This window comes from Mytilus californianus, unplaced genomic scaffold (assembly GCF_021869535.1).
Source record: "Mytilus californianus isolate M0D057914Y unplaced genomic scaffold, xbMytCali1.0.p SCAF_7, whole genome shotgun sequence".
Taxonomy (NCBI): domain Eukaryota; kingdom Metazoa; phylum Mollusca; class Bivalvia; order Mytilida; family Mytilidae; genus Mytilus; species Mytilus californianus.
The window spans coordinates 82,412,824-82,426,115 of NW_026262723.1; the positions used below are offsets into that span (position 1 = coordinate 82,412,824).

Genomic DNA, 13,292 nt, shown 5'->3' on the forward strand with positions numbered 1-13,292 from the left:
TAGAAAAATGCAGCCAGATTTAAGTGGTTTATCCGAAATAACTTATGCATAGTGCCTTACTCACATTTTTGTTAGACCAAGATTCCTCTGACGTCCTTTTAGGACTTGCTGAAAACATGAAAATAACAAGTTTGTATTGAAATCATAACACACCCATTGTCAAGCAGATAAAGTATATACCATTTGTTTCATTATTAATTTTTCTACATTAATATGTACCTTTTATCAAATTCATTCAAAACTTTTGCAAAATGATGAAATATTGATTACTTAAAGAATTATTAATTGAAGAAATACATTTTAAAGTGAAGCAGGTGATTCAATTTTAATTGAATACATTTGCCATTAGTTCTTATAACAATCAAAACTTATAATATTGTATTGCTCTTTATGATTTGATTGAAAACTGACTATATCATTTTTAAACATTTTTGATAAGAAAATTAATAGTATTTTATCAGTATCTTTTTCTTGTGGAAATAATTTAACAAATTCAATACAAACAGTATATTGATATCAAAGTTAATTTCTCACATTTTGTTCTCAATATATATGTTCAAAGGGCTCAATTATCCAAAACATTTTTTTTTAAATATTATAAAGGGAGACCATTCAATTTCAAAAATTGAAATTTACAGGATTATACTGTACATTTTGCTTCATTTAAATAAAAAATTCTGCTATAAAAGATGTACTAAAGTAAACAACTTTTTAACCAAGTCTTATGAATATTTCTTTATTGAAATACTTCAGAAAAAAAGCTTTCAACATCTGCTTTGATTAAAACATTTGTAAAGAATTAGTCTGAGATAATTTCTACATATGAATATACTTATTGTGATCAAGTAAGATAAGCTGTCTTACAACATTTACAGTGTTTTGATTTCTCAAAAGAACCAATTGTCTTATTTACCTCAGACTATAAAAATGTTCTCTGTAAACCTTCAATGAGTTTAATATTAAACTTTGACCTGATAAACTTTAAGTCAAAGAATGATTATTGGGTGAGCATTTTAGGCACTTCAAACCATCATTTTTTTGGTGGTATTATGATAACAACATTTGTTCTTTTTTAACAGGATGTGAGTGATAGAATAGAGAAAGAAAATGTTGATAGTGAAGTTCTTATTTGTTTAGAGAAAAAAGGTTTGGAAGTTGTTAAGTTTGACTGGAGAAAGCATATCAGTGAGGAATTGCAGAATGGTAAATACTAACATTCAAAAATAAGTTTTAGAAAAAATATTACAGTGACTGTGTTTTTATATGACCGCAAAAAAATTTTGCGATTGTATATTGGTATGACGTTGGCGTCGTCGTCGTCATCGGCGACGTCCGAAGACACAGTGGTTTTCGCACACTAACTTTAGTTTAAGTGAATGGATCTCTATGAAATTTTACCATAAGGTTCAATACCACAAAAGGAAGGTAGGGATTGATTTTGGGGTTATGGTACCAACAGTTAAGGAATAAGGGGCCAAAAAGGGGCCAAAAATAAGCATTTTTGTAACTTCCAGACATAACTTGTGTGTTAGTGTATGGATATCTCTGGCATTGTACCACAAGGTTCCATATCACAAAGGGAATGCTGGGATTGATTTTGAGGGTAATTGCCTCAAAATTTTAGGAATTAGGGGCCAAAATACTTTAGTACAAAACATAATTTAAAGCAGTGTAAGGGAGTAAATATCTGCAAATGTTGCATCTTTTTTTTTTTTTACAAAAAAATCCATAGAAAGAAATTGTGGGGGATCAATTTCTTCTCATTTCAGATTTCAGAAATTAAAAAGAATTATTGTTCAAATATTATTTTTTTTCAAATTTCAAATATTGAAAAATTTCAAGAAGTAATCTTTAATTGCACAGTATGACGCATTAGATTTGTAAAATCTTTGACCACATTTATTTATTTGTTATGCCAAATCTGACCGTGTATTTAGATTTTTAATTTTGGGTCCAGTTTTCAAATTGGTCTACATTAAGGTCCTAAGGGTCCAAAATTAAACTTAGTTTGATTTTAACAAAAATTGAATATATGGGGTTCTTTGATATGCTGAATCTAAACATGTATTTAGATTTTTGATTTTGGGCCCAGTTTTCAAGTTGGTCCAAATTGAGGTCCAAAATTAAACTTTGTTTGATTTCAACAAAAATTGAATTATTGGGGTTCTTTGATATGCCAAATCTAACCGTGTATTTAGATTTTAATTTTGGGTCCCGTTTTTATACGACCGCAAAAAAATTTTTGTGGTCGTATATTGGTATGACGTTGGCGTCGTCGTCGTCGTCGTCTGGCGTCGTCGTCCGAAGACGCATTAGTTTTCGCACTCTAACTTTAGTTTAAGTGAATGGATCTCTATGAAATTTTACCATAAGGTTCAATACCACAAAAGGAAGGTGGGGATTGATTTTGGGGGTTATGGTACCAACAGTTAAGGAATTAGGGGCCAAAAAGGGGCCAAAAATAAGCATTTTCTAGTATCCAGACAATAACTGTGGAACGGTGTATGGATCTCTCTGAAATTATACTACAAGTTTCCATACCACAAAGGGATGGTTAGGATTTGTTTTGGGGGGTTATTGCTCAAACCGTTTAAGAATTAGGGGCAAAAAAGGGGGAAAAACAAGGTTGTCCTCATTAATGGACAAATACTTTAGTACAAAACATAATTTAAAGCAGTGTAAGGGAGATAAATCAAATACATCATTGAAATTATCTCCCTTACACTGCTTTTAAATAATGTATAAAGTAATGGTTAATGAACAATTAAGATAATTTAAAACAGTGTAAGGGAGGTAATCCAAATACAACGTTTTGGTTACTTCCCTTACACTGCTTTTAAATTATGTTTAAAGAAATGCATATTTATATAGGAAGACCAGTATGGCGCATTAGATTTGTAAAATCTTTGACCACATTTATTTATTTGTTATGCCGAATCTAACCTTGTATTTAGATTTTTAATTTTGGGTCCAGTTTTCAAATTGGTCTACATTAAGGTCCAAAGGGTCCAAAATTAAACTTTGTTTGATTTTAACAAAAATTGAATATATGGGGTTCTTTGATATGCTGAATCGAAACATGTATATAGATTTTTGATTTTTGGCCCAGTTTTCTAGTTGGTCCAAATTGGGGTCCAAAATTAAACTTTGTAAGATTTCAACAAAAATTGAATATATGGGGTTCTTTGATATGCTGCATCTAACCATGTATTTAGATTTTTTATTTGTGGACCCCGCTATCAAATTGGTTCATATTGAGGTCAAAAGGGTCCAAAATTAAACTTTGTTTGATTTCATCAAAAATTGAATTATTGGGGTTCTTTGATATGCCAAATCTAACCGTGTATTTAGATTTTTAATTTTGGGTCCCGTTTTTTAAATTGGTCTACATTAAGGTCCAAAGGGTCCAAAATTAAACTTAGTTTGATTTTAACAAAAATTGAATTCTTGGGGTTCTTTGATATGCTGAATCTAAACATGTGTTTAGATTTTTGATTATGGGCCCAGTTTTCAAGTTGGTCCAAGTTGGGTCCAAAATTAAACTTTGTTTGATTTCAACAAAAATTGAATATAAGGGGTTCTTTGATATGCTGAATCTAAACATGTATTTAGATTTTAGATTTTTGGGCCAGTTTTCAAGTTGGTCCAAATTGGGGTCCAAAATTAAACTTTGTTTGATTTCAACAAAAATTGAATATATGGGGTTCTTTGATATGCTGAATCTTACCATGTATTTAGATTTTTTATTTGTGGGCCCGCTATCAAATTGGTTCATATTGAGGTCAAAAGGGTCCAAAATTAAACTTTGTTTGATTTCATCAAAAATTGAATTATTGGGGTTCTTTGATATCCCAAATCTAACCGTGTTTTTAGATTTTTAATTTTGGGTCCCGTTTTTTTTAATTGGTCTACATTAAGGTCCAAAGGGTCCAAAATTAAACTTAGTTTGATTTTAACAAAAATTGAATTCTTCGGGTTCTTTGATATGCTGAATCTAAACATGTGTTTAGATTTTTGATTATGGGACCAGTTTTCAAGTTTGTCCAAGTTGGGGTCCAAAATTAAACTTTGTTTGATTTCAACAAAAATTGAATATATGGGGTTCTTTGATATGCTGAATCTAACCATGTATTTTGATTTTGGACATTGGACCATAATAGGTAAATTAAAAAAATTGAAGTTCTTAGACCACATTCTTTCTGTGTCAGAAACCTATGCTGTGTCAAATATTTAATAACAATCCAAATTCAGAGATGTATCAAGCTTGAATGTTGTGTCCATACTTGCCCCTACTGTTCAGGGTTCGACCTCTGCGGTCGTATCAAGCTGCGCCCAGCGAAGCATTTTATTTAAATTGGTCTACATTAAGGTCCAAAGGGTCCAAAATTAAACTTAGTTTGATTTTAACAAAAATTGAATTCTTGGGGTTCTTTGATATGCTGAATATAAACATGTGTTTAGATTTTTGATTATGGGCCCAGTTTTCAAGTTGGTCCAAGTTGGAGTCCAAAATTAAACTTTGTTTGATTTCAACAAAAATTGAATATATGGGGTTCTTTGATATGCTGAATCTAACCATGTATTTTGATATTTGGGCCCCGTTATCAAATTGGTCCACATTGAAGTCAAAAGGGTCCAAAATTAAACTTTGTTTGATTTCATCAAAAATTGAATTCTTTGGATTCTTTGATATGCTGAATCTAACCATGTATTTAGATATTGGATATTGGACCATAATAGGTAAATTAAAAAATTTTAAGTTCTTAGACCGCATTCATTCTGTGTCAGAAACCTATGCTGTGTCAAATATTTAATCACAATCCAAATTCAGAGCTGTATCAAACTTGAATGTTGTGTCCATACTTGCCCCAACTGTTCAGGGTTCGACCTCTGCGGTCGTATCAAGCTGCGCCCAGCGGAGCATTTTATTAATTTTTCTTAGTATACAAAGTATATCTAAAATTAAGGAATATATGTTTGAAAATACTGTTGTTGTAAACAAAACTATTTGAAAGCAGTCTTATTTAAAAAAAAATTAATCTTAATAAATGTCATTATTTTACAAGTTGTGTTAAGTTGCTTGTGCTGTACTCAACTTTATGTTATATGTCTTTTTAAAAGTCTAATCAATGATAATAAGTTCCAAGTCTTGTGAAAAGCTGTTGTTAAAGTTATAAAGTTAAATTATTTATTTGAGAAATAACACTGCTAGTCTTTTTTTTTTAGATTTAAGAAAATTTAGAACATATAAAGGAGAAAATATCAGAGATTTGTTGAGAGCCATGAGAAACAAGGTATGAAATAAAATTGTTTTTTATTTTGTGAAAATTATTCTTATATGACTTGATGCTGTTTCTTTGAAATGCTCAGTAACATAAATAGCATTCCCTTCACATCATTGTCAGAGGTGTTGCTATCATTCCAAGACCAATCAAATTTACAACCAACAAAATTATGACCTGCCATGAATTCATTTCTAATTATGCCCCTGCCATCACCGGAGGAGGCATTAAGTGTTTCCCTTGTCCATCCGTGTAATACACTATGCTTATTACCACAAAACTCAGATCAAGTTCAAATTTGGGTGGTTTCCCATTTACCATTCTCGAGTTATGCCCCTTTATAACGTTATATGCAAGCAGGGGCATCATCTGTGTCCCATGGACACATTTTCCTTTTTTTGATATTTAATTTAAGAACTTTTGAATTTAAAACCTTTATGACAATGGAGATTTCCTAAGCTTGAAAATTTTGAAGTAAAATTCTATATAAGGATCACACTTCTAAAATGAAACATTTCTAAATGCATGAAGACTTGATTTTTAAATGGTTGCAAACCCAGAGGTTCTTTTTAAACCAAAGGATTTATCAATCAAACATTTTCCCTTTTTATTATATGATTACAGATTCTCTACGTATCTTATGAGAGATAATATGAATTTTATATGAATTTGTTTAAATATACTTACCATGAATTTACATTTATATTATATGGAAAATGTTTGCCTTCATAACATTTTCTCATCGCAATTAACTAGGTGATTAAAAATACATACATGAGATGTACCTACGTCATAATTTACCTGTGTACATACAGTCACTTCAGTTTTAATTCGTGGTTTAATTAAATAATTACAATTGTGTGAACAAAAAACTGAATTTATTCTAGGGGTGGTGGCAGATTGTTGTAAGTATATTTAACCCTATAAATTCATATAAAATCTCTTCTTGAGATTTCAAAAATAAGCATTTTGTAAAATGAATGTAATTGTTTTTGATATTTCAGAAACATCACTACAGAGAATTACCTGAGGATTTAAAGAGATCACTTGGTGCTATTCCTGACCAGTTTGTACAATATTTCACCTCACGTTTCCCAAAGTTGTTAATACATACCTATAATGCCTTACGTTGTTGTCAATATGAACGTGTCTTTCAAAGGTATTACTTCATTGAATATTGAATAAAGATTCATTCAAATTCTTTAAAACACATTTTGTGAAAAGTCTTATTACCCTAATCTTGTTAAAATATAAATTGTTAAAATATCAAATTAAAAATTAAAAATCATGGTTGTATGATTTCATTTAAAGAAAGTTTATATGCTTTTTTACTGTCTCATGGTTATCATACTTTTCTTCAAATGAAATAAGTCATTGAATTTTATGTTTCAAGATTTTTTATACATGACAATTTGAATTTTTATACATGACAATTTGATTTTTTAGGTTTTCAACTTTCAGTCTGATCAAGGGAAAACTAGACTTTCTAATAGCATTCAAATCTTCTTATTTTTAAAAAAAAAAATTTTTGTGGTCGTATATTGGTATGACGTTGGCGTCGTCGTCGTCGTCCGAAGACTCATTAGTTTTTGCACTCTAACTTTAGTTTAAGTGAATGGATCTCAATGAAATTTTACCATTAGGTTCAATACCACAAAAGCAAGGTGGGGATTGATTTTGGGGGTTATGGTACCAACAGTTAAGGAATTAGGGGCCAAAAAGGGGCCAAAAATAAGCATTTTTATACGACCGCAAAAATTGAAAATTTTTTGGTCGTATATTGGTATGACGTTGGCGTCGTCGTCGTCGTCGTCGTCGTTGTCGTCGTCGTCGTCGTCCGGCGTCGTCCGGCGTCGTCCGAAGACACATTGGTTTTCGCACTCTAACTTTAGTTTAAGTGAATGGATCTCCATGAAATTTTACCATAAGGTTCAATACCACGAAAGGAAGGTTGGGATTGATTTTGGGGGTTATGGTACCAACAGTTAAGGAATTAGGGGCCAAAAAGGGGCCAAAAATAAGCATTTTTGTAATTCCAGACAATAACTTGTGTGTAAGTGTATGGATCTCTCTGACATTGTACCACAAGGTTCCATATCACAAAGGGAAGGCTGTAATTGATTTTGGGGGTAATTGCCTCAAAATTTTAGGAATTAGGGGCCAAAAAAGGGGCAAAAAACAAGCATTTTTCTAGTTTCATGACAATAACTTGTGTGTAAGTGTTTGGATATTTCTGAAATTGTACTACAAGGTTCCATATCACAAAGGGAAAGCTGGAATTGAGTTTGGGGGTAATTGCCTGAAACGTTTAGGAATTGGGGGCCAAAAAGGGGCCAAAAATAAGCATTTTTCTAGTTTCCAGACAATAACTTGTGTTCAAGTGTATGGATCTCTCTGAAATTGTACTGCAAGGTACCATACCACAAAGGAAAGGCTGGGATTGAGTTTGGGGGTGATGAATCATAAGGGGGTTCAAAAAATTTGGGGGGGGGATTTTTTTTTTTTCTTTTTTTTTCTTTTTTTCCTTTTTTTTTTCTTTTAAAATTTTCCATTTTAAGTTGGTTATTTCTGATTAATATTTAAAAGCAAATAATAATGATATGGTAGGAGTTACACACCAAACAGGATGTGTAAATTATTATATAATAAGTATTGTGCAATAGCAAGAAATTTTCAATTGCACAGTATTGCACAATTGCAAGAAATCTTCAATTGCACAGTATTGCGCAATAGCAAGAAATCTTCAATTGCACAGTATTGCGCAATAGCAAGAAATATCCAATAGCACAATATTGCGCAATAGCAAGAAATTGTCAATTGTACAGTATTGCACAATAGCAAGAAATATTCAATTGCACAGTATTGTGCAAAAGAAGATACTTCGTATAAATTGCTTATTTCTTGATCAATTTCAATGGGGTTTTATTCTTGAATTCTTGGGGTTCTTTAATATGCTGAATCTAACAGTGTATTAAGTTTTTGGATTTTGGGCCCCGTTTTTAAATTGGTCTACATTAAGGTCAAAAGGGTCCAAAATTAAACTTAGTTTGATTTTAACAAAAATTGAATTATTGGGGTTCTTTGATATGCCGAATCTAACCGTGTATTTAGATTCTTGATTATGGGCCCAGTTTTCAAGTTGGTCCAAATCGGGGTCCAAAATTAAACTTTGTTTGATTTCAACAAAAATTGAATATATGGGGTTCTTTGATATGCTGAATCTAACCATGTATTTAGATTTTTGATTTTTGGGCCCCGTTATCAACTTTGTCCACATTGAGGTCAAAAGGGTCCAAAATTAAACTTTGTTTGATTTCATCAAAAATTGAATTCTTGGGGTTCTTTGATATGCTGAATCTAACCATGTATTTAGATTTTTTATTTGTGGACCCGCTATCAAATTGGTTCATATTGAGGTCAAAAGGGTCCAAAATTAAACTTTGTTTGATTTCATCAAAAATTGAATTATTGGGGTTCTTTGATATGCCAAATCTAACCGTGTATTTAGATTTTTAATTTTGGGTCCCGTTTTTAAATTGGTCTACATTAAGGTCCAAAGGGTCCAAAATTAAACTTAGTTTGACTTTAACAAAAATTGAATATTTGGGGTTCTTTGATATGCTGAATCTAAACATGTGTTTAGAATTTTGATTATGGGCCCAGTTTTCAAGTTGGTCCAAGTTGGGGTCCAAAATTAAACTTTGTTTGATTTCAACAAAAATTGAATATATGGGGTTCTTTGATATGCTGAATCTAAACATGTATTTAGATTTTAGATTTTTGGCCCAGTTTTCAAGTTGGTCCAAATTGGGGTCCAAAATTAAACTTTGTTTGATTTCAACAAAAATTGAATATATGGGGTTCTTTGATATGCTGAATCTTACCATGTATTTAGATTTTTTATTTGTGGACCCGCTATCAAATTGGTTCATATTGAGGTCAAAAGGGTCCAAAATTAAACTTTGTTTGATTTCATCAAAAATTTAATTATTGGGGTTCTTTGATATGCCAAATCTAACCGTGTATTTAGATTTTTAATTTTGGGTCCCGTTTTTTAAATTGGTCTACATTAAGGTCCAAAGGGTCCAAAATTAAACTTAGTTTGATTTTAACAAAAATTGAATTTTTGGGGTTCTTTGATATGCTGAATCTAAACATGTGTTTAGATTTTTGATTATGGGACCAGTTTTCAAGTTGGTCCAAGTTGGGGTCCATAATTAAACTTTGTTTGATTTCAACAAAAATTGAATATACGGGGTTCTTTGATATGCTGAATCTAAACATGTATTTAGATTTTTGATTTTTGGCCCAGTTTTCAAGTTGGTCCAAATTGGGGTCCAAAATTAAACTTTGTTTGATTTCAACAAAAATTGAATATATGGGGTTCTTTGATATGCTGAATCTTACCATGTATTTAGATTTTTTATTTTGTAGGCCCGCTATCAAATTGTTTCATATTGTGGTCAAAAGGGTCCAAAATTAAACTTTGTTTGATTTCATCAAAAATTGAATTATTGGGGTTCTTTGATATGCCAAATCTAAACGTGTTTTTAGATTTTTAATTTTGGGTCTCGTTTTTTAAATTGGTCTACATTAAGGTCCAAAGGGTCCAAAATTAAACTTAGTTTGATTTTAACAAAAATTGAATTCTTGGGGTACTTTGATATGCTGAATCTAAACATGTGTTTAGATTTTTGATTATGGGACCAGTTTTCAAGTTTGTCCAAGTTGGGGTCCAAAATTAAACTTTGTTTGATTTCAACAAAAATTGAATATATGGGGTTCTTTGATATGCTGAATCTAACCATGTATTTTGATTTTGGACATTGGACCATAATAGGTAAATTTAAAAAATTGAAGTTCTTAGACCACATTCTTTCTGTGTCAGAAACCTATGCTGTGTCAAATATTTAATCACAATCCAAATTCAGAGCTGTATCAAGCTTGAATGTTGTGTCCATACTTGCCCCAACTGTTCAGGGTTCGACCTCTGCGGTCGTATCAAGCTGCGCCCAGCGAAGCATTTTATTGTAACTTCCCGACATAACTTGTGTGTAAGTGTATGGATCTCTCTGACATTGTATCACAAGGTTCCATATCACAAAGGGAATGCTGGAATTGATTTTGGGGGTATTTGCCTCAAAATTTTAGGAATTAGGGGCCAAAAAGGGGCAAAAAAACAAGCATTTTTCTAGTTTCATGACAATAACTTGTGTGTAAGTGTATGGATCTTTATGAAATTGTACTACAAGGTTCCATATCACAAAGGGAAAGCTGGATTTGAGTTTGGGGGTGATTGACCAAAAAGCTTAGGAAGAAGGGGCCAAAAAGGGGCAAAAAATAAGCATTTTTCTAGTTTCCAGACAATAACGTGTGTTCAAGTGTATGGATCTCTCTGAAATTGTACTGCAAGGTACATTGTACCATACCACAAAGGGAAGGCTGGTATTGAGTTTGGGGGAGATGAATCATAAGGGGGTTCAAAAAATTTGGGGGGGGGGATTTTTTTTCCCTTTTTTTTCTTTAGAATTTTCCATTTTAAATTGGTTATTTCTGATTTATATATAAAAGCAAATAATAATGATATGGTTTGAATAGGTAAATTAAAAATGTTTAAGTTCTTAGACCACTTTCATTCTGAGTCAGAAACCTATGCTGTGTCAAATATTTAATTACAATCTAAATTCAGTGCTGTATCAAGCTTGAATGTTGTGTCCGTACTTGCCCCAACTGTTCAGGGTTCGACCTCTGCGGTCGTATCAAGCTGCGCCCCAGCGGAGCATTTTATTTTGAAATGCAATCATAAAATATAGCTTTACAATGAGATTATAACATCAATTTAGGAATGTAAAATGAAGATATTAAAAAAAATATATATTATCAATGAAATAATGGTAGCATAAAGAAATTTTAAATCGGACCAATTTTGTAAACTTGCTCCCCAATTCATGATTGAAGTTTTGTAGAGAAATTAATTATTTTATTTTTAGAATCTTTTTTCAGCCAAAATAATGTCTCTTTATCATCATAGATAATTTACCTTTAAGATAATTATTTACTTTTTCGTGTATAAGAAGCAAAACAGGGAATTTTTATTTCAGAATTTAATACATAATGCCAAAATAAAGACTATATATTTATGAAGTTTATAAGCTTAAAACATATCAAATTCATTTTCTTTTCAAACTTTTTTGTCCTTTATTATGCTTACTTACATATTATAATCTAGATAATTTACCTATCATCAGTCTATAAATTGACCTTACAACTTTTTGTTGAGATATTTGGTGATGTATGTTACCAAAGTGTGTCAAAAGATTCATTTTATTGCATAATTATTTTTAAAATACTGTGATAGTTTGCTCCTATCTTTTAGTTTTTAAATCAAAATATGTCATTTTTATTAAATCCATGATATTGGAAAATTTGTTTATACTTGCCTTAAATAACTTTGATATTATATATTGACTCTTTCCTTTTGAGGATCCCTTATGTCTGGTTTGCAGCAGAGTCATGGAAAGCACAACTTAGTTACTCTGGATTCATCATTATTCGTTGGATACTAATTTTTGTTGATTTTTGTGTGCAAAGGTAAATCACAAATTAAAATGTTCAACAAAGTAAAAATTTTCTATATGTTTGTATGCAGATTATTGAAAACCACCAATTTTTCCTCAATCCAGGAGAGTTGATATCCACAAAAATAAATGAATCCATAGTATTTGCAACTTTTGCCACTGTTTACTAATAATATCTTAATCTTGCCTTCCACAACTCTGTCTGTCAGGAACAATGTTGACGATTTCAAGGACCTTTATATCTCAACTCAACATTCACTTTTGAAAACAAAAATATGCAGAATGGCTGTTTATATTGAGACCTTGTCAGCCAGGAAGTATCACCTGATCTAGGGCTCATTTTCACGCTTCAGTAGTCGATTTTAGAATTAGGTCTTGTTTCATCCTTTACAAGTCAACAAAATTAGTATGTAAATTTGTTTTAGAAAGGAGTAAATGTCGTGTGACCTTGACCTGATATACACACTTCAGTGGTGAGAATAAGTTTTCAGGTTTAAGTTTGTACAGCAGTTTCAATATGGGTGACAGGTCTAGATAGTTTGTATGTTGATTTGTCTTTAGTAGTGTAGAATGGAAAAGAAAGGAACTGTGCATGTACTGATTTGTGTCATGGATGGGTACCTCATATCCTATGTTTTTCTATTATGTACACTAATGGAAAAGAAAGGAACTGTGTATCAAAGGTTCTTGAAATTTGATACAATAGTGTGTATTCACATCCAATGCTCGTCAATTTCCTGTTTACTGAATACTTATAACAGTGGGAGTGTAGTGATAAGCTCAAAGTACAGCTTGTTTTTGTCTGCTTTTAATATTGCCTAAGTAATGTGCATTCTCTTGAAATTATGCATAAGTATCATCAACAGAACATTATCATGTTTATATCTGTAATAATATTAGCTTGCCCCAGATGGGCATTTCGACAATTAATGTCTCTTCAGTGACATTCTAGGCTGAAATATTTTAAAGTCCAAAACCTACCGGTAATACAAATGTTGAAAAGCATGCAAAACTGTAAATATTTCTCTGATTAAAGTCACTGGTTTGAGGTGCTCTTAAATATCTGTTGTACATAAGTTAACAGACGTCTTTTTTGTATATTTTTTTATGATTTGTTTTTTTTATATAAGTAAAATGTATATATTGTTTTATGTTACAAATTTACTACAAAATGTTAATTAGAACTATGAAATAAGATTTTGACATAGATGTTTGCTTATTCTAATGTAATTTATTTGTTATTTGCAGATAAGATTAATATATTATTATTATTATTATTTATTTAAATATTGTTCCATTATTTGTTATGTTATTATATCAATACTACATTGGATTATTTAGTCATTATGCAATATTTGCATGTCTAATAGATAATCACTGTGTTGATGAACCAAGTGTTTGATATCCTCAAAATGCAAAGTTTACATCATAC

General features: G+C 31.2%; 1 protein-coding gene across 1 annotated transcript in view; it reads left to right on the forward strand.

Moving 5' to 3' along the window:
* The window catches only part of LOC127710270 (serine/threonine-protein kinase/endoribonuclease IRE1-like), a 28,158-nt gene extending 21,588 nt beyond the window's left edge, over window positions 1-6,570 (forward strand). Inside the window, exons 20-22 of the mRNA XM_052216047.1 lie at window positions 1,080-1,203; window positions 5,227-5,294; window positions 6,287-6,570. Coding sequence (XP_052072007.1) covers window positions 1,080-1,203; window positions 5,227-5,294; window positions 6,287-6,463 — 369 coding nt within the window. The 3' untranslated portion in view covers window positions 6,464-6,570. The remainder of the gene's footprint in view (window positions 1-1,079; window positions 1,204-5,226; window positions 5,295-6,286) is intronic.
* The last annotated feature ends 6,722 nt before the right edge of the window (window positions 6,571-13,292 follow it).